The sequence below is a fragment of the Thunnus albacares genome, chromosome 22 (assembly GCF_914725855.1).
Source record: "Thunnus albacares chromosome 22, fThuAlb1.1, whole genome shotgun sequence".
Classification (NCBI taxonomy): domain Eukaryota; kingdom Metazoa; phylum Chordata; class Actinopteri; order Scombriformes; family Scombridae; genus Thunnus; species Thunnus albacares.
Genome location: NC_058127.1, coordinates 5642717 through 5664560, shown reverse-complemented (window position 1 = coordinate 5664560; position 21844 = coordinate 5642717). Strand labels below are relative to the sequence as shown.

Below are 21844 nucleotides of genomic sequence, written 5' to 3'. Positions count from 1 at the left end.
AAGTGAGCATGTTCAGTAACCATGGCGACTGTCTCCAACAGGAAGTAATCCGGAACCTGGTGAAGAGGTACGTGGCGGCCATGATACGCAGCGCCAAGACGGACGAGGGACTGACGGAGGAGAACTTCAAGGTGGGTGCTTTAAAACCGGGGGCGAGCTGCTGTTGTCATGGTGACGGCTGATGGGGAGCCAAAAAAAAAGAGCAACAACAAAAAAAAAAATCTACACTTGGCAGCAGCGTGCCTGAATCCCGCTTTGGTTTCGTGTCACATCGTTTCTGCTGAAACACTTAAGAGTATAAATAATAAGTATAAAACATTGTTTAGCAGTAAATCGTATTAGTTTGTCGCTTGATGCCTTGCAGAGCTCGTTCTGCAGAAACACGACATGCGCAGCAACTATTCACTTGTGTTTGCACTGCAATAAGCAGCGCTGACTTTTATTGATACCAAAAAGGCAGAGCTGTTCTTCGTCACAACAAAGATGCATTAAAAGATTAAAATATTTTTATAACTAGACCACCTGCCAACTCTAAAGCTCTGCCTCCTCCTCCTCATTCCCAAAATCTACAGCTCTGATCAATACCAACAGCTCATAGTCGATAATCCTTGTGGAGGGTTTTTCTTCCCCCCCCCCCAAATCCTCTGAGCAGCGAATTATTCTGAGCTGTTTTATAGCTCCGCGAGTCTGTTTCCCATGATGCCTCTGGAGCCTAGCCTGGGCTTTGAAGTGGAAAGTTCCTTTGGGGTTTTCATTGCAAAAACAACATCAGGTGCACATCGAGCTGAATCACTTTCACACCCTGAGTGTGTTTCTGTGTGTGTGTGTATGTGTGTGTGCATTTATGAGAGAGAGAGAGAGGCGCAGTCACAAATAGGCAGTGTGTGTTTAAATTGTGTATCAGGTGTACACTGAAGTAAATCACAGTGTTTTATTGTCTGTGGAATAAAGCCACATGCAGGATTTGGATCCCATACGGCACCTGGGGTGAGGAAAAAAAGATGGAATAGCTTGTGATTATATTTTAAAGAACGAAAGGATTCACATTTAGTGAGTTTAAAGAGGACATAACATGCACATTTACAGGTCTACATTTATATTCTGGGGCTCTATTGGAATATATTTGCATGATTTACAGTTCAAGAAAGCTCCTTATTTATCTTACATTGGCCTTTTATGCAGCCTCTCAGTTCAGCCTCTGACTGAAACAGGCTGTTTTAGCTCCTGTCTCTTTAAAGTCCCCCCTCTTGATGTGCCTACTTTAGTAGGATTTCATTTCTTTTTCTCATTCTTTACTCGAAATGTCAACTTCTCAAACACATCTGTACATGTTAAAGCTGAAATATATGAGTGGAAAACGCAAACAACACATGGAAAAAGCTTAGCAACTAAGACTATGATCATCTCGTCAGCAAGGTAGACAGAACCATCACAAACAAAGTGTTCAGAGCAGGTTGAAGTCCTGGCTTTTTTACATCATGATCATGAAATTTGATCATGTTTAACATCGATATCTGACATCATAACAGTAAATAACAAACAGAATATGTCCCCTGTACGTTATTTGGCTCACAGTTCAGTGTGTCTGTTAGAGAAAGAAAGCAGAGAGACGGAGTGAAAGTCTATGTAGACGTGTGCATGAACTGAATCTAAATAAAAATTGTTGTCCCCAGTTGGCTTCAGCGCTGAGCAGCAAACCAACATGATGCACGTTTCTGTTATACATGTTTTCCTTTGAGGAGACACTTCGCCTCACAGAGGTGCTGTACTGATGATAGATCATATTGTTTATATATTATATAGAGCTAAATAAGAGGCAGAGACAATCATATCAGGAGCTCCGGCTCAGGAATGTTTTCATTATAGTCTGTTTTTTCATTAATTGATAAATGCGTCCTAAAAAGTGATGTCTTTGGATTGGAGCCCAGCTGATATTGATATTTTTTTTGTCACAAACATATAACAAACAAACATTTTTTTTTTTAAGGATACTCCAAATTATTTAAGAAGTGTGATCAGGATGTCATTAGACTTGCAGAATCAGTGACGTCTTTTTACATCACTTCTTAAAACTTACCTTTTAAAAGAAAACAAAAGTTTTATGTTCCCAGTTCCACAATGATTTATGTGTTTTGTTTGTTATTTTTCACTGTATCTTATTGTATTTTTGGTACACAGAGGTCTGGTAACCTCACTTCTTTCTAACTCCACAACCTCAGATTTTCTTTTTTTTTTCCTTCATTTTCAAACTTAGTAGTCTTCATCCCCAACGGACACTGACTTAAGTTGGAGAAACTTTTTTCATATATGTTGTAATACTTCCCCGAGACCTTTAAACTGACTTTGATGTGTAAAATCAGTGCAGTTCCTCATTCAGAATATTTATTTCTAGGACGCAATATGTCATCTTAACCCATCAGTAGATAAAAGGGTCACATGATGAAACTCTCAGTGGTCTGTAAAGTTACAAAACAGTGACAGTAAATACTTTCAAATTAATTAAGTGAATTAATTGATTTATTTAGTTAGATGAAGTGAATCTCGTCCCTCTTCAGTCACACGCTTCTCTCACTCCCTCCATTTATCCGCTCTCTCTCTCTCTTCCTCTCTTTTGTTTGTCTCTTGACCTCGATCTCGCTCTCTTCACCGCCACCCTCCTGAGTCCTTACCCTCCTCTTCACCCTGCGCCTCTACAAACAGGATGTTTCACCTCCCGTCTCTCATTCAGTCATCAGTCTCATCTCGAAACACTTCCCCGCCTCACCACGCTCTTCTTCTCTGTTTTTCTCTCGTTCTCCCCTCCACCACCGCCAAATATCAGATATTTATTCCTTTTAAAGCTTTACAATAATTATTGCAGCCGTTCTGATAAAAAAATTTTGTTTAATCAAATTTTCAAGCCTCAACATGTTGTAAAATGATTCATCCAGTTTCAAAAGGAAACACAATGTTGTGATTGATTTGAAGTCTTTTTATGTAGATCTTGTTCCGCTTACAATAACATTTCTTTCTCTCGCTTTATCCTTCATCCTCGTGGTTTCAAATATTTTCAAGTGACAAATAAAGATACTTTCATTTAAGACATAACTATTATAAAATATTACCAACATCATATTAAATTCACGGTGCTCTTCTTCTCTCTTTCCAGGAGTTGAAGCAGGACATCTCCAGTTTCCGCTACGAGGTCCTGGATCTCCTCGGTAACCGGCGTCCTCCCCGGCGACACTACTCATCCTCCAGTGAGAATACGAGAGACGATGGCGCCATGGCCTCGGAGGACGACAGCGAATCGGGCGGCGACGGCAGCGGAGGAGGAGGAGGCGGAGGCGGAGGCGTAGGTGGAGGCGTAAGCGTAGGCCAGAAGTCGAAGGGCGTGAGCTTCATGACTCCTCTGGAGGACGACACAAGGCCGACGCCGACGCTCGGCGTCTCCGCTTTGGTGCGCTCCATTTCTGGAATGACCCGGATAGAAAGAGGAGAGGAAGAGGAGGGGGAGCTGGAGGAAGGCATCGGATGGGGGGAGGAGGAGGAGGAGGAGGGGAAACCAAAGAGCAACGGGCTGAAGACGACCGTCATCCCTCCGTCCTCCACCAGCGCCCTCCCCTCCCCGTCTTCATCGTTCTCCTCTTCGTTCTCCTCGTCGTTCGCCCGTACGCGGAGCCGGCTGCAGCGCCTCTCGTCTCCAGGAGCAAAGACGGACTCTTTCAAGCGCCTCTCCTACCTTTTCTCACGCTCCAAACGCAAAGCCCCGCCCATGCCCCTCCCCCTCCAGTCCCCGCCCTCCTACACCATCTCCGACGGGTTGCTCCGCCCCCTCGGGAGCCACAGCCACTCCGACTTCGGACTCAGCGGCGTGACCAGAAGCGAGACTCACCTGAACGAGGTGGGCCGCTCGGCCGACATCAATAACCCCTCGTTCTCGCCGCGGAGAACGAACGGGCGGGACTCGCTCCTGACGCTGCCCCTCCCCCCCCCATGCCCCTGCCAATCCCTGCACTGTGCTTCCAACATGTCCGAGTCCAGCTCGCGCCTCCTGGACTCCAGCGAGGACGTTTTCCAGGGCGGAGGCGTGGGAGGAGCGGGCGAGGGCGGCGTGGACGGACGAGGCGGGCGGATGATGATGGGCGGGTGGGTGGGACCCTGCGACGATGTCATAGAGGACAGCTGTGAGGTCATAGAGGACTCGGTCACCACGCAGCTATAGGAGAGACGGACACCCGGACTGTTTTTCTTTGTTTGTTTGCAAAGTGGTCGAACACACACGGAGGGAGAGAGACAGAGAGAGAGGTGGAGAGGACGGGGACACCCGACGGGATCCTGGAAATCTAAAATGCAACGTTTCCGAGAGCGGAACGAGTTCAGCCATGGACAGGAGGGATCCTGAAATGGCAGACGTTCATAAAGACAGTTTGACATCATCTGTTTATCTGAGATTTCCAAGAGGTTGCGGCACCGACGCGTCAGTGTCCGCAAGAGCCGAGACGAGTCAGCTAGCGAGCTAAATCATAAAATTATTATTATTATTGCGCAAAATTTACATTCTGTTCAGGCTGGATTGTTTCTCCTCGGTGCTCCTGACGTTCAGAGTAATGCTGCAACTAGCGATTATTTTCATTAGCGACCAATCTGGAGATTATTTTCTCAACTAATTGATTAGTTGTTAGAAAATAGTGAAGAATGATGATGATCATTTCCTTAAGGCCAAGTATTTTTTCTTACTTACTTAAAACGATTAATCGGTTATCAAAATAGTTGGCGATTAATTTTCTGTCGTACATTTAATTGACTAATCATTGCAGCTCTCTAGATCTGAATGGAGCTTATTAAAATAGAGCAACTTGATTATAGCTTTTGAGTGTTAAGTGTCTGAATTTTTATCTAAATTTAAGAACCTCAAGCACAACTTGAAAGTGACTATTGAGACGTGAGATTCAGACCACGTGAATTCAGAAAGATAGTTTTCAAAGTCAAATATTTCAGTGCAATAAATTCTTTGATATTTAAATTTCAACATTAAGTATTGTCAATGCATGACCATCATCATCTCTAACATCCGTCATGTATGACGTGAACGCAGCATTACTAGATCGAGAGCGAGGGAGCAACCAAAGTAACTCGCTAGTGAGCTAACTAGCTAGCGAGACAACATGAGAGCAGTTTTCAAGACACTCAGTGAGAGACTTTCTTTCCTTTCACCCAGAATTTGAACCTCGTGATCAATTAATATTCCTCCCAGATGCATGCATCCAAAAAGTTTAGTCCTCTTCCTGTGCGGTCTACTGCACATGCTCATTAGCGTCTCTTTCCCTGAGCCTTTTACGTTGAATGTTTTACATTCGTTAAACCCTTTAAGTTTAAAAGTTCAAGATGTAGAGTCAACAACCGCCTTCGTGTGGCGTCGGGGGGGGGGGGGGGGGGGGGGGGGGGGACTGAAGTAAACAAAACCCTTTCAAACTTTCTTCATAAATGTCTGCCATTTTTTTTTCCACGCATGCTAAAAGAGAACAAAGACGGAGATTTAAAAGTGAGAGTGCACATTTTTCCCTCTTTTCCTCTGGGATTTCCAAACACGCATGATTATTACGGAATTACAAGGAGCCAAAGCGACTTTCCAGAAGGAAGATATATATATAAATATATATATATATATATCATCAAAAGTTCATGTTTGGTTGTCTACACATGACGCTGTCTTTCCCTTTAACCAAACTTCGGAAAAAAAAACGGAATAAAAATGGGATTTAAAAACCCGCTGGAATTTAAGTGGAACTACCCTCAAACTTCAACCTAAATGGAAAACGAAACTAACTTTACTTTGAAATTGCAAAAAAAAATTCCACAGGGAACAAGCGGAATAACCTTCCCCTTTAACTCTGGAATTTGATTTCACTCACTGGGATGAAAGGGAACAGCACGGGACCATTGCTCTGCTGTCGATAGCCTCTCTCTCTGCATCAACAAGGGCCAAGGAACTTTATTTTATCCTAATAACAGTTATACTAGTAATAATAATAACGATAATAATAATAAGAGACTTCTAATAATAATAACAATGACTATTCTGGTTTCTAAAGACTGTCTTTGCTTCTATTTGAGTTGCCTACGATATTCTGGCTTCTCGCTCAGCTCTTCCTTAATACGTACACTTTAACCTGATGAATAAAAACATATGGTGATCTTTATTGTTGATGGGAAGGAGACGACGGACGGATGGAAAGGAACGCAGGACGTTTTCTGAGATGAGAAGAGACGGAGAAAGGAAAGGACTCGAGGTAAAAAAAAAAGAAAGGAATGAAGGGACTGACTGAGGAAGAGAGATAGAGATGAGTTTGGCTTTCTCTCTATCTGGAAAATCTATTTTAAAGGGAAATTTCACCAGAATTTCATCATGATTCGTTTTTTTTTTTTTTTTTTCTTCTTGAAGTCGCTCGGCGCGGCGACTTCAAAAGGTTGGCATGAGCAGAGGCTGTTGAATTTTACTCTCTGGTTAATATACGACTGTCAGCGGTGGAGTAGAGATATTCTGCATGTTTGATCAAAAAAAAACCACCGTTACCTGCAACACACACACACACACACACACACACATACACATATGCACACACACTCAAAATATCAGCTGGTGTGATGAGTAGCTCCTAGCCAAGTGTTTTGCCCTTTATGAGTCCTCTCCAGAGTCCTCCACTGTTTTCCCTCCTCAACAGGATGACGTCAGCTCCCCTTTCTTCTTCTTCTCTTGATTGTTTTGTCTTTTTTTTTTCTTCCTCCATTTTACATCTTTAAATTTACTTTCTCCAAAAAAAAACCACACACACACACTCTCACCCCTTGAGGCAGACGCTGTTTGACCTCCACCACCAGCTGTCTTGGCAGCAACGGCGTCAGAAAGCCTCAGCCCCCCTTTTCGATGAATCAACATGCCAAAATGTCACAGCGTAACCATGGAGACCCGATTACCCGCTCAACATCCTGTAATCATAATGTCACGTCTAGGAGCCAGAAAAGCTCCGCGCAGCAGAGTCAGATGCTGTCGGGCATCCCGGGGCAGCGGGGGTGCAGTTAAGTGGTTAGTGTTGGCACTCGTCTCCTTTGTGTTTTAAAACAATCAATTTAGTGACATTTTGCATCCCACTAACAATAGAGGAAGACGGATATGTAGAAGTGGACGTGACGGCATCTTTACAGCACAAAAGCCAACTTAAAGGGGACATATTCTGCATATTTTCAGGTCTATATTTATATTCTGGGGCTCTACTAGAATATCTTTGCATGATTTACAGTTAAAAAAACTCCTTATTTATCTTATACTGTCTCCTTATGCAGCCCCTCAGTTCAGCCTCTGTCTGAAACAGGCCGTTTTAGCTCCTGTCTCTTTAAGACCCCGCCTCCTGACGGACTCACTCTGTTCTGATTGGCCAGCTCTTTAGGCTACATAAACATAACATGCCACAAACTACTCGAAATGTCAGCTTACATCAACTATGTCCGTAAATGTTCGAGCCGAAATCCGATCCGAAATATACGAGTGGACGATGCAAACAATGTTGGCAAGGTAGAGAAGACCGTCGCAAACAGAGCGTTCAGGGATTGTTGTTCAGCGAGCTTGCAGGGAGCATTTCTACATACACTCACCTCAAGTTTTGGAACTTTTAACCATGTTTAACACAAATATCCAACATCAGAACAGTATATAAATAGCAGAAAATCACATAAAGCATGTTATGTCCCCTCTAACCGAGTAGTTTTTGTGTCTAAATCTAAACTAACTTCACTGGTATCAGATCAGAAGGCAAACAACATTAACAAATTAACCAATTTTGTTTTATTTACATAAATGTAAGGACTAGCGTACCTGTAGCTGACATTTGTGTGTCCAGTTCATGCTGTTGTCATATAACCCTGTTTCAGGTAGTTTTCTCAGTCACACATGATGGTTTTAAAGGCAGTGAAGATAAGCAGACATACCTAACAACAAGATGGACCCAACCTGAAAAATTATATAGTTTTTAAGAGGAACAAGATCAACTTTTCTTATAGCTGAACTGATCAATCTCAATTTTATTAATACTAACAGTGGATCAAATGTGTAATATGGAAGGATTTGCTTGCCGTGACAAACAAACAGAGAATTTTCACCCGGTTCTCTTCAGCTTCTCTGAACGTTTTAGCATCTTTCAGCTCTTTGTTTTGTTTTTCGGCCCAACTTCACTCACTTTCAGCAAAAACAGCTCAGATAAAAAAGACTGTAGAGTATTTCTCCAGCACCAAACGGTCGACAAAGTTAGCAACCTACTGGTGAAGAAAGTGAAACATCAAACAGCTAAAAAAAAAAAGATACTTTTTCTCAGAAGACCAAAATAAAGCTATTAGGAGAGTGAATATTGAACTTAGATTCATCAGGTGGCCATAAATTACAATCAATACGCTGACATGTTCACCATCACAATTTAAAAGGTCATGTTAGTGTTGTGTTTTTAGCTTGTTCTGCTGCCACCAAGTGGCCAAAATATCGATTAATGCTGCTTTAACATATTTTGATATTTATAAAATGTGGATTAACATTCAAATTATCTTGTGATCCTCTGCAAGTCTCCAGGATCCTAACAGATCAATGGTTTGATCAGTTAACTCATAGACTGGTCTCACTGAGCAAATGGGGTTTTGAAAGTTTATTGATTTGTGAAAATTGGTTCTTCAAGTGAAATTACATGTGATCGGCATCATTGACACATTTTAAGTGATGGAACGAAGGCTCACAAGTGAGCTTTAGGTTTAAATCACCATTTAGAGGCAACAAATGTTACGGACAGCGAAGGTCGAAGCGTCAAGACAAACTGCTGTTTATTTGAGAATAATTGTGTCTGACAAAGAAGGTGAATGCAGGAGGAAGGAGTCCAGGTGGAGGAGGAGGAGGAGGAGGAGGATGTGTTTTCTGCATTCGCTCATCACTGTGCAGTTTAACATTGAAAGTTGCATCTGTCCCACTGCTACACCAACATCCTTTAAAAATGTTTTAAATATAACTTTGTGGCAAGTATGAACCGCCAGGCGTCGCTATAATTACTGTGTGCCTGGCTAATACATTTGTAATACCAAAAAAATGTACTCATGTGTCATTGTATTAAGGCGTTGTCTTCACAAAGGAATGTCTAGTGTCACAAAATGAGTTTTGGTCCTGTTGTTTAACAGTATAAGTATCTTTAGGAACACTAATCACTTTGCATGGCCATCAGAAGCCTATAAATCTGTTATGGCTAGGCTAGCGGACCCAAGAACAGGACACCGAGGCAGGAGGCAGCGAGCAGTGTCGGAAGATAATTTTATTTGCAAAGTTGTAGCTGGGAGGCTCGGGCCAGCGTCTGGACTGGTAGCCGGGAACCTGGAGCTTGAGGCTGGGCAGAGGGAATGGAGACAGGGGGCCGGAGTCAGGTGAAGGTAAAAGCGATGCTGTAGAAACTGAACCGTAGTAAAGTAAGTAGGCTAGAGGCGCGACCGACTTCGACAAACAGAGTCTACGATATGACGGTGAGTAGGAGGTTGAACCTGATATCCTGATGGACGGCAGCTGGTCGCCTGACTCCCGCACACCTGTCTCCACTCCTGTGATTTAGACATAGACAAGGGAGAGAGAGACACACCCACACACACACACACACTAGGAGGAGGTAGAAGTATAAAATGACACTGAAAATGAGTAATAGAAGGAAATAAAACCACAATCATCACATACTATGATAACCTACGTTATTTAAATTACCAAAGTAGTAAAATACCCCAAATGGACAATAATGAGCCATAATAATAACAATAAACAACCACCACACTTACAGGTGATTTAATGTCACAACATAATCAACATGACAAAGTCAAACACACAATTTCACCTAATCAATTATTAATTAAGGCATTTCAACAACATGTGAATAAGAGAACATCACCAGGAAACTAATTAGTAATTTATAATACCGCATGTTGGTTCCATTCATAAAAACAGAGTAAAGCGACGGGCAAATTAGGCTAAATATCCCTATAAACAATAAACAAGTAACATTGCAAAACAAAAAGGAATTAACAATCAATTAACTAAAAATAAGTTTTACACACAATGAACGTTTGTGAGTCGACTAATCATCATCATCTGAACATGTGATCATACGTGTCGCTCAAACACACTTTTAGCAAACATTCAGCACCTCGACTGTGTGTTTTCCTGCATTTCAGGCACATGGCGAAGGTTTTATCGCAGGTCGTTCTCCTCTGATCTTTTTTTATAATTTAATTATGACTTGATGCAGTCGTCAGATCACACACTCCAACAAATGCCGTTGCCTAGCAACTTAAAATGTTTAAACACAAACCGCTCGGAAAGAAATGCATTCATATCGGGGTAAATTTCACCCGGTGGCGGATATTAGTTCAGATGTGCTTTTAATCTGGATTCATCTTCACTACACAACATTATTTTTAGGAAAAGTCAAAGACTGGTGGGCATGAATACTTTATTAAAACATAGTAACTCACTATTGAAAGACCACCACGAGTAAATTTTACCCTCATGGCGGTTTTAGCTCATAATTTCATCTTTTATCTCTTTCCAGCGACCACATGGCTCAACCGTGATCTCTCGAACACTTAATAAACCAAAATAAAATAAATAATCCTCATCGACGCATCAAACATCCGCTTCAACAACACACACACACTGCAACAAGAGAGCAGGAAGAAAGAGAGGAGAAACCATGGCAACCAGCCTGCGTGTCACCACCCCATAATCACGCCCGTCCACGCAGTTCCACACACACACATGCGCCGCGCCAGAGGGTTTGATAATCAATCACACTAAATCAATTGCCGTGACAACCGCGGGCAGACGCTATGGGATGTTTGAGAGACGTCTGGGAACGATTTTAAAGGGCGAGTCCACCTTAAAACGGGAAAAATAAAACAGCTGTTTTTATCATCGTTGCACCACGTTGAGGAGTTTTATTATAAAATAGCAGAAATGCACATCGAGGGGGACGCTGTTAGAGGAGTATTGATCATTTTAAAAGTTAGGTTGATTGATTGAAACGCAAAGACACAGAGAAACACACATGGGGCCAATAATCAATCACCCTAATAGATGAATATCGGCAATGCTATCTGATCCTCCTGTGGGCCTTTTTTACCCTGCTGTCGGGTGTGTGAGAGTGTGTGTGTGTGTCGCCTAGGAGTTATTGATCCGACCAGAATCCATAATTAAATTCTGTTGAGCCCCTTGATTGATAGGTATCGATTGAGATTAGACTTGTATACGACACAGTATGTGTGTGTCAGTGGATTGATTAGGATGGTCAAAGGCGTTTTGACCTCCTAAATATTTGAGATCGGACGGCTTTAGAAACTGTCAAAATCTATTTGGTCTAAATAATATAGAATATAAATAAAAATCACTTTTATGTATGTGTTTATTTGTATTTAACGCTGCCTGATAAACTCAGACCCCCCCTCTCCGTTTAGGCTACTTGGTTCCTTCCAGTTAGAAAACTCTACATCGGTGAAGCCAATTTCCATCCGTCACATGATGCACACTGAGCCAAAAAGCATTTTTCCTGCTCACGATCATTGGAAAAGGAGCAGCTGTAAAACAGTTAATAAATTTTTCTGAGCGAAACGACTCGTTTTACTGTCAGAATCCGATCCAATAACATTTGGAAAGTGTAAAAGAGCCGCATCATTAAATTATCAGTCAGCTCGGCCACTGGAAGTCACGGGGGGGAGGTGGAGAAGCATAAGGAAGCCATCAGAAACATGGCGCCACTGAGCAACTTTGACAGGAATGAATGGACGCCATTATTGAACACAGTATCCAGTTCGCTTTAACCTCATAAACTCTACCGGATTAATTATCATGGCTCATGTTATTTGCTCAAACTCATCAAAACTTAAAGTCCCATTCCACTCAAAAATGTGTTTTTCTTCTTGTTTCTTCAGTTGGATGTTTGAGCTTCACTCTGCAGAAAGACGTTTGATACTAGAAGGCTGAAGCTCATTAAAAATCTGATTTTACGAGCATGATTTGTGACATCACAAGGAGACGTCTTGTGTTCCGCAGTTAAACATCTGAAATTAAATATATTTTGCACATTTATATACTGGAATTTTTAATGAGGGAGAAGGAGTAGATGATATTTAAGGATTAACCTCATTAGACACACATTATTGTTGCAAGCAGAGTATTTTTATGTCTAAGTTCAAATTCTAGTGGAAAGTTGGTGAAATTAGTGAATTTCCTCCAAAATATTGGTGAAAGGTGTTTAAACTAGAGCATTAATTGTAAAAATTAAGATTTAAGATTTTAACCACACCATGAGGTATAAATAACTAATCTCAGCATAAAACAGTTTGACTTGAATGAATTTATGAATGAGTTTGAGTGACTTCAGCATCAGAGGTTCACAAGTAATCAAGATTAGCGTTAGCTTGTCGTCTTTGCTGTTATTAGTAGATAAATTATTGTTTTGTCAAAACTAATTTGCAGCACTTAAATGTGTCCAACAAAAACAGGAGATTTCTTTACAAAGAGTCAAGAACAGTAAAAACAGCAGCTACATGTTTGTGAGTTTTCTTTACTTCATGTTAAATAATCAACAGCTAACCGGCTAACGTTAGCACTCAGTTTAAAGCCTTTTCGCTAACATTTTCTTACATTTTGCTATTAAATGCAGTATTGAACACTAAATATTTAAAGTGTCATTCAATTATAGTTGTAGATAGTTGCCGTTAGCGGTTTGATCATAAACATAGAAACCAAAGCAGATAATTACGGATAACAACTTGGTTTGGTGTGAACATTAATATGCATCATGAAACTGCAGCTGTGTCTCAAATCACATACTTCTGTTAGTACACTTTCAAATAGTACACTGTGTACACTATGTACTTACTGGTGTAGTGCGTGATTTTCGACAGGGTAGTGTTGTCTCACATCAAACACGGCGGTTGTGCACTTACCGGAAATGACGCAATCGCAAATTAGCATTAGCTAGCATTAGCATTCGTGTTATCGTTCGCGCTACCAAATCATTACAGACTGCTAAATTAACCCAATAAACATATTGATGGCTTACATCCCACACAGTATAGTGGTGCTTAGTACTAAAACACAAGTATAACTTAGATTTGTATAATGCAGCGATGTTCACCGTAGTTACAACATCCCTCCCTTTACGCTACGTAGCCAAGATGGCGACCATTGAGGGCGAGAAGTGTCCATAGTTCCACACTAAACTTTTAGACCGTTTTGAGTGCACCATCCGGGTTTTTCCATTTTGCATTTTTCCATAATGCTCAGTGTGAACGCACTTATGCACTCAAAACGTTAAGTGTAAGCACAGAAGTCTGCGATTTGAGACACAGCTGCGAGCGTAGTTTATATACTGTATGTTTGAGGACGTGATGGTGTGTTGGTAATTATTGAAGAGGATACTGTATACTGTCTTCTAAAGGAACAGATGGGACAACACAAACACACACACACACAGCACTCACTGTGATAGCAATAGGCAGCCATGTTTCTTCAGAGAGAAGGAGGCTAGAGGTTCATCTCATGCATTATACACACACACACACACACACACACACACACACACACACACACACACACACACGTAGACATACGACCGCTGACCAGCTGCAGGATTCACTGTAAATTGTTTGAGGCGGCTGCAGCCTCCAGTCCACTTTAATAACCCTGTGTGATCTCTGTAATGTGAATCACACACAGACACACAGCACTAATAGTCCTGTGTGGCTTCACTCTGCCTCCAAGGCAACTGAGGACAACAGCCTTGTCCACTGTTATAGATCTCAGAGGTGTGTGTGTGTGTGTGTGTGTGTGTGTGTGTGTGTGTTGAATCCATCAGAACAAGCTGAAACAGACCACCTGCTGAGATACACACACACAGGGGTAAAAATAAAACACACAACGCAAATGTTGCTTTAAAATGTAATAGTAATACACAGTAATAAAGCTCGCTGATGGGCCCTTATTGACCCTCGTTATACATGATGGTACTCTAGAGCTGAAATGATTAGATGATTAATTGATTGAGATTGAGAAAATTAATTGTCGACAATTTTGATGACTGATTGATCATTTAAATCATTTTTTTAATGCTAAAATGCCCAAAATTCGCTTCTAACAGCTTCTCAAATGTGAACATTTTCCAGTTTTCCTTGATAATAAACTCAACATCTTTGTGTTTTTAACTGTTGGTCAGAAAAAAAAAACAAGTCATCTGAGTATGTTCATTCATTTTATACACTGAACAATTATTAAAGAAAATAATATTGATAATAAAAATAATAGTGCAGCCTTACAGAACTCATGATGGACTAGTACTACTTCAGATTTGAGTCTGAAAGCTGATGTAAAATGCAACTTTACAACAAATTAGTTAAGTATGAACAAAAAAATTAAGCTTTAAAACCAGATTTTGACACAGAAACTCTCTTCAAAACACAATAAGTCATAGTCAAACAAATTTTCAATTAAACAGATTATGTAGACCCACGTAATATGGTGTAAACTGGGCTTTGACTGGGGGGTTGCTGGGAATTTGTCTGCTTTGCCTGGTTGATAATTCAGCCAAAGACACAAACTTGTCCAGACTGAGGCAGACGGAGTATTTCATTTCCATTCGTCAGACAGAAACGGTGATAACATAAGAAGAGTGACTTTGCTGTAAGGCTGCTCCATTCATCTTCAAACACCCTTTCAAGCTTTTGTTTGACAAAATGTAAAACGTCATCAAAAAAAATCCGGTTGAAATCTGTTTTTCAGCTGTATCACAGTAGCATTAACCTTCACACCTGGATCAAACACATGGATTCACAAGTGACAAGTTCTCTCTTGTCTCTCCATGTCTGACCTTCCCGCCATACGGACGCACGATTAAAGTAGTTCACTTCCTGAGTGATGTGTTACCACATGTAGCTTTTCTCACTGAAGGCCTGTTAGCTCGTAAAGGCTCTGAAAGCGACAATTGATGCACTGCAGGCATCAGATTTGAAATTCCAACCACAGAACCAGCAGTTGTTCTTTGTATTAATTGCTGCGTTACTTGGATATAATGAATGAATGAAAAGGAGAAATGCAGAGGAGGAAAATGAAACTGAAACTAAGAGCGTCTGTGAATCATTTGTTGACTGTTTGATGGTTATTTATTTGTGCTTTAAAACGTAACTGCCGTGAAATAAGCAGAATATAACGTTTTATTTCTCTCATTCAGCGGTTTTGTTCTCTCTCGCTCGCTGGTGCTCAGCTAGCTTGCGCTATCTCTCTCTGTTTCGGCTTGCTTTGGTTGCTGGGTCCGCATTTGACGCTCCAAAAATCAAAAAACAAGGTCGGAGTAGGCGCGTCAAGGCAGTCTCCACCCTCATCAGATACTTGCAGGAGGAAACACAAGCCAGGTTGACCAGTTGTTGGCATCTACGTAGCCGCTATAGCCTCAACACATAGTTTTTGAGGAGGTGCACGTTAGCTAAGAGCGTAGCCTACAACTTAGCTACAACAGCTACAGGCTCCATAACCCATAATACAAAACTATAAAGGTTTAGAGCAGCTGTATTTACGACTAGCATGCTAACCGTTAGTCCTAAATACAGTTAACATGTCTCACAACACTACTGAAACCTCCAACAACAACTTTGTAGTGTTGCAAAATGTACAGTAAACATATAAATCCCCAAATCAAAGAAACCAGGTGGATCAATAATCAAATCCCAGCACTTTATGGTTATTTTGTTGCTATGAGGAAGTAAAAACCTGTCTTGTCTTGTCTGACTGTTCCATAAAGAAAAGGGCTAAAAACATTTGGCTTCAGCTGCTCATCACACGGAAACACGTCCACACACACACACACACACACACACACAGTATATATACACACATATATACAGCATCATTCAGGTTTCCCCTCTCACCTTCTAAAGGGATTTTGAGCTTTAAAAATAAAAACCTGTCCTTGTTTTTCTTAGGTTTTCTTTTTTCTTTTTTTTTTTTTTTTGGATTTCCACATGGATGAATGTATGACTGTGTTATTTTTCTAGAACTGGACGGCTAGCGCACGTTGTTGACTCTTTAATAAAGGCATCCTTAGCAAACCGGGCTGTGGTCGGTCTGTTTATTTATCATCCGTCTGTTCCTTCCTCTCTCTCTCCAGTACGGAGGCAGGCAGGTCATGTGATCTGTGACTTTTTAGTGTGCTGATTCTCCTTTTGTTTTAGTACATCGTGTACTGAAAGAGGTCTCAGCAGCAGCAACGAGAGCCTGAGGGTGAATCACACTTACTGCACATCATGTTTGGGTCAAATTGAGCCTTGAAAACCATTTTAACTGATTTCAGACACAAATTTTTGCACATAAATTAAATTTGAACACTTATAAAGCTCTATGCAATATTAAAACATTGGAAAAAACCTTCAAATAAGATTTTCTCCAATGAGGATTCCCGTAAGATTTTGTTCCAAAGTTCATAGATTATATTGTAATTTAATATTAATACAGTTTCCTTTTCCTCTCGTCAGTTAGAATCTAATTAGAAGTTTCTCAGTGACTGTTTCATGTGAACTGAACAGATCATAATCATGATAATAAAATTAACTTTATGGAGACTCACGGCTTCGGATATTGAAATTGATTCCTCATAAAATAGTGTCAGAAAAATTGCATTAATTGCATGAGTGGACAATTATGTATATATCTCCTAATTCCTACAGTAATTTACGACAAATTTTGCAAAATTTACACACTACAAAATTACACAGGTACTATTATACACCATTTAAACTTTGATTATTATTGTTGGAAGTGTAAAAAATTAAGCAGGTTCTTTTGTTTCTCCTTTTTGGAAAGAAATAATTAAATGTATTTCAGAGCGGTTGCATAAAGCACTGCTAGAATCAGGTCTCCTATCACCACCGGGTGTATCCAAGCAAAAATTTGGACTTGTACCTGCTGGCTTTATTCACACTTCAAGGATTATTCAAAGCCGGATTTTGCTAAATGGTTAAAATGAATGACAGACTTTGCCTCTTTTGAATCTCTAATCACCAGGAATGATAATTACTAAGTGATGTTTTATGAAGTTTGGTCTAATTTTTATAGTATGTAAAGGAAGAAAATTAACAGAAGGTATTTGCTTTTTTTTTATGAAACTATGCTACCTTATGCTATTTTTGTCATCACAGTTTATTGTTTTTCTTCTTTTAACTTACATCTACTCCTTATTTAATTGGTTTAGTTTTATTATGTTTGTTCATTGATTTACTGTGATATGTGGTTTTGTGTTTAAATATAAAACAAACGTGTGTTTTGTATAAAAGAAAGTGATTTTGTGGAGATTGATGAAGACTTTGGGTTGATGTTGAGGTGAGTTCAGGTGGTTGCATCAATCCTGTTCTTGAATAGCATACAAACAATATGAAGATATAATCAATATGAAGTCAGATTTTAAAGGAGAGAGATCGAGCTAATCAGAGACAAAAAAAACAGTTTGACAAGAGCAAAAAACAGCTTTGTCGTGTGTTTTGTACATGAACCTTGATTCACCTCCGGAGGTGAACTGCTGCCTGTCGCAGCATCCTCCATCGCACCCGTAATTTGTAATAATCATCCCACTAAACTCCCACAAGATCCAAACACCTGCTACAAGTCTTATGAGGGGAAGCCGTAAATCAAAAGTCACTTTTAACAGGAACTCTCGCTTTGTCTGCTGCAGCTCTGCAGGTTCGGGGGTTATTTTTAGACATGTTTTTGAGACGAATACTGACTCTGAAGCTGGCGGTTACATTCACGCTATTTTTCATTCTGATTGAAATCATTCCAACTGAAGATTTCGGGTCAACTGTTTTACATGGGATGCGATCTAACACGGTCTGGTGTTTACATGCGCTGATGCATTTAATCGGAACAGCTGTGTGACATGTGCAAAAAGTGATGAATAGTTCATGCATTCATCTTCCTCAATGGCTACCTTTCTGCACCAACACATTCGATATCTCTTTGGCACGTGTTTGATCAGTTCTATGAAGACAGATATCTATCAGTGCACTGACTGGTACAGTTTTTCTTTTGATTGGTTTATGAAAAGGTCTAAACTACCCCTCTGCATGTGTTTATTCTGATTAAGGTGTTTAAACCGATTACAATCAGAATATTAAGCTCCTGAGGTCTAATTGACATCCAACGGAGGGTTTTCTAGGTTCCTGACTGTCTCTTCTGACAGCACAGTGCAGTGCAGCGAGTTGTCAGAAACCTGCTCACCATAAAACTGTGAGGATGTGGTTTTTAAAGCCAAATATAGGTCTGATCCATTAAAATCAGGTCAGGTGGAGTGAATTTCCTTATGTAAGCAGCGGGAGTTCTTAGTGAATCATGAGGTTTACACGCACTGTGCTGCAAAACTGATTAGAATTTCCATTTATTTCCATAATTTTTCATCTTTCACTGTACACTATATATTATACACTGATTTTAACACCTTTGGGATGAACTGGAACACCGACTGCAAACCAGACCTTATCGCCCACCATCACTAGTGCTGCAAATCCCTGCAGCCAGGGTCCAACATCAGGTGGGAAACCTGAAACCAGAGGAGTTGAGGCGGTTACAGCAGCAGATTAATGCTCATAGTTTTGTTATCACATGTTCAACAATCATATAATACTCATGTGTCTACATATTTTTGGCCATTTAGTGTATGTTCTATGATGTTAGACCAATAAAATTGCACAAAAATCTACTTTTTGGTTACCATTCACTAAACCCCTAACCTGAACAGTGATTGTGCGATCATAGCTTAGCAACCGTAACTAGGCACAGCAGGCCAGTCAAGCTTTCAACACATGTCACAGTGGTGTGCATGAGGTCGTAGTAAGAGTGAAGTCAGGTTATATTAAAAAAATAAAAGTTTTGGATAATATCAGTGGCTTTCTCCTGCTCTTTATTTGGTTCATTGTTTGATTTGGAGGCACATATCTAGCTAGCATCTGTGTTGTCTGTACAAATATGTTTTTTATAGTAAGCATACAAGCAGAGTTATGCTAGAATTACATTTTTTAAAATTATATTTCAATTTTTGATACTATTGTAGGGCTGTGTAGGCTTTTTTAATTTCCCTTTGGGAAGTATCTAACTATCTAACTAGCTACCCTGCTACACAAGAACAATGCTGTTTCTACATGAATCATGAACTGGTGAGGATGGTTTTTGCTTTAGCCTCACAATTTTAGCATTAACACCACATATGTATAAATTTATGTTTAAGACCATTTTACAAGACTCTCTTTTAAAACGAGTCAGCTGGAAACATTACAAATGTCATGAATTCAGCTTGAGACGGAGTTAGCATTAATTAGCTAGCTAGCTAAAAATGATCAAATCTGCTGGCAACAAAATCAACAGTTGTCAGCTGAAAATAAGCCTGCGTTTTTCTACTTCTGTGTGAAAGTGAAGACCCAACTATGAATTTTATACAATTACTATGAATTTTGACGGTAAATCTGACACCATTGTCACTGTAACCTGCATACGTGCAGCGCTAAAATGGAAAGCTTGACAGGTGTAGCGCCATGTTGCATGAATGGGAAAGATACTCATGTTAACAACTTGCAAGCACAACAAAAGAAGGTTGTATGATAATTGAGTTGGTTGTGCGAGGATCTGAAATACTGTGTATAATATGTAAAATTATAATACATTAGGGCTGCAGCTAATGATTATTTTCATGATCAATTAATGGATTTATTTTTTTGTCTTTAAGATGCATCTTATAAACAATGCAAACAATGACAATGCATATTATAAAACAAAACAAAACCAAAGATATTCAATTAACTATCATGTATAACAAAGAGAAGCATTAAATCTTCACATCTGAGAAGCTAAAAGCTGCAATTTTTGGTCATATTTGCTTTAAAAATGATTAAAAACAATTATTCAATTATCAAAATAGTTGCAGAATAATTCTCTCGACTTATTGTTGCCTCTACGAGATATCTATTAAATTTGAGTTTAATTACATTGAACGATGGACTTTGTCTGATGTGAGGCGTCCATATTTGTTTAGTTTTCCAGTACTTCAGTATTATTAAGTACTGAGTCTCCCAGTCATCATTACGACTTGGATGTTTATGTAAGCGCTATTTACAAGTTGGAAAATCATAATTACAGTATCTCCGGTATAACATAAAGGCTACATCAACGAAGGGTCAGTTTCCTCCTACGTATTTCCAAAACCAAGACTTTTATTTAACGTAAATGTGAGAAAAATGTGCAGTAAAACGTTGATCACCAGACTGTTGCAAAAATGTTTTAGTGGGCATGTAAAAAAAAAACAGTGATCAAAGCAGCAGATTTTCAATGCGAGGTTTTAATGAAACATTCTTTTGTTTAAATACAAAGCCTTTAATCACAGCTCGCTCTATTCTTCCTGTTATCTCAGATGCTTTTAGTGATCATGTTTTTATTACGGTTTAGTGTTTGCATGCATGCGTTTGAGTACATATTGGTTTGTTAACTGTTAAAAGCCTCTTTTTTTTTTTTTTTCGTTCTTTTAATACAGTATGTTTTGAGAGAAAGAGAGCTTTTCAACAACCTGCTATATAATTTGAATGTATCATTATTTTATTCAAGGAACAGCTGAAAAGGAGAGATAGAGAGAGATGAGAGTTTTTTTAACAAAGCCCTCGCTTGCCCGTTGTGTGGGCTGCACCGCTGAATAAAAAACCAGCTTTCATCTCTCTCTCTCTCTCTCTCTCTCTCTTTTTCCTCTCTCTCTCTCTTTCTGCCTCTCTACATCAACCTCCCCTCCACCAACTCAGTGTCAAGTTCTGCTATGAGACACACAGTGATCCGTGTGTGTGTGTGTGTGTGTGTGCGCTGTGGAATGAGAAGCTGGCTGTCCTTTTGGCAGGCAGCAGTACACTGAAGCACCTCTCAGAAAAACTGGACTATTATTGAACTACTGAGAAACGCTCTTATCTCGCTGTGATACATCGCCTTTTCTCTCTCTCTCTCTCTCTCTCTCTCTCTCACACACACACATAGATGCAGTCCAACACATTCAAGCATACTGTACAGAAACACAATATATTCGAGGATGCATGTGCACACAAACACATATGTTGCTCCTCTACAGATAAAAATCTGTGAAAGTCCTGCAGGAGAGTTGAGGTTTAGAAGAGTTTATGAACTCTGTGTTAAGGAGTTCCTCAGGGAACATACTGAGATCCTCTGTAGTTGACAAGAAACTGTAAATGATCCTCAAAGAGCTTTGACTTTTACAGAATATTTACTTATATACAATAAGCAGGAAAGACGCCACCAACTGAACAAACACATATGTTGCTCTTCTGCAGAGAAAAATCTGTGAAAGTCCTGCAGGAGAGTTGAGATTTAGAAGAGTTTATGAACTCTGTATTAAGGAGTTCCTCAGGGAACATACTGAGGTCCTCTGTAGTTGACAAGAAACTGTAAATAATCCTCAAAGAGCTTTGACTTTTACAGAATATTTACTTATATACTATAAGCAGGAAAGACACAACCAACTGAACATGAATGCAGAAGCTTTATTAAATAGACACTCTGGCACTGACTCCGTCAAATAGATCAATTTACGGTGTAGAACACGATAAATAGCAGCTGATTGCACGTCTCCCCTACAGAGCTGTACTGTAAGCTTGCTGTAAACATACAGTGTGTTTTCACTTGAATTGTACATAAATTTTGACTAATCATAGTTGAGTGCTGACAAGGTCATAGCGTACCGAGTGTTTGATTCCCACTTCACAACTGTGTTAA

The 21844-nt window shown here is 39.9% G+C and overlaps 1 protein-coding gene across 1 annotated transcript in view; it reads left to right on the top strand.

Moving 5' to 3' along the window:
* The window catches only part of trpc5a (transient receptor potential cation channel, subfamily C, member 5a), a 164128-nt gene extending 159924 nt beyond the window's left edge, over positions 1-4204 (top strand). Inside the window, exons 17-18 of the mRNA XM_044342493.1 lie at positions 42-131; positions 3149-4204. Of these exons, the coding sequence (XP_044198428.1) occupies positions 42-131; positions 3149-4204 (1146 nt within the window). The remainder of the gene's footprint in view (positions 1-41; positions 132-3148) is intronic.
* The last annotated feature ends 17640 nt before the right edge of the window (positions 4205-21844 follow it).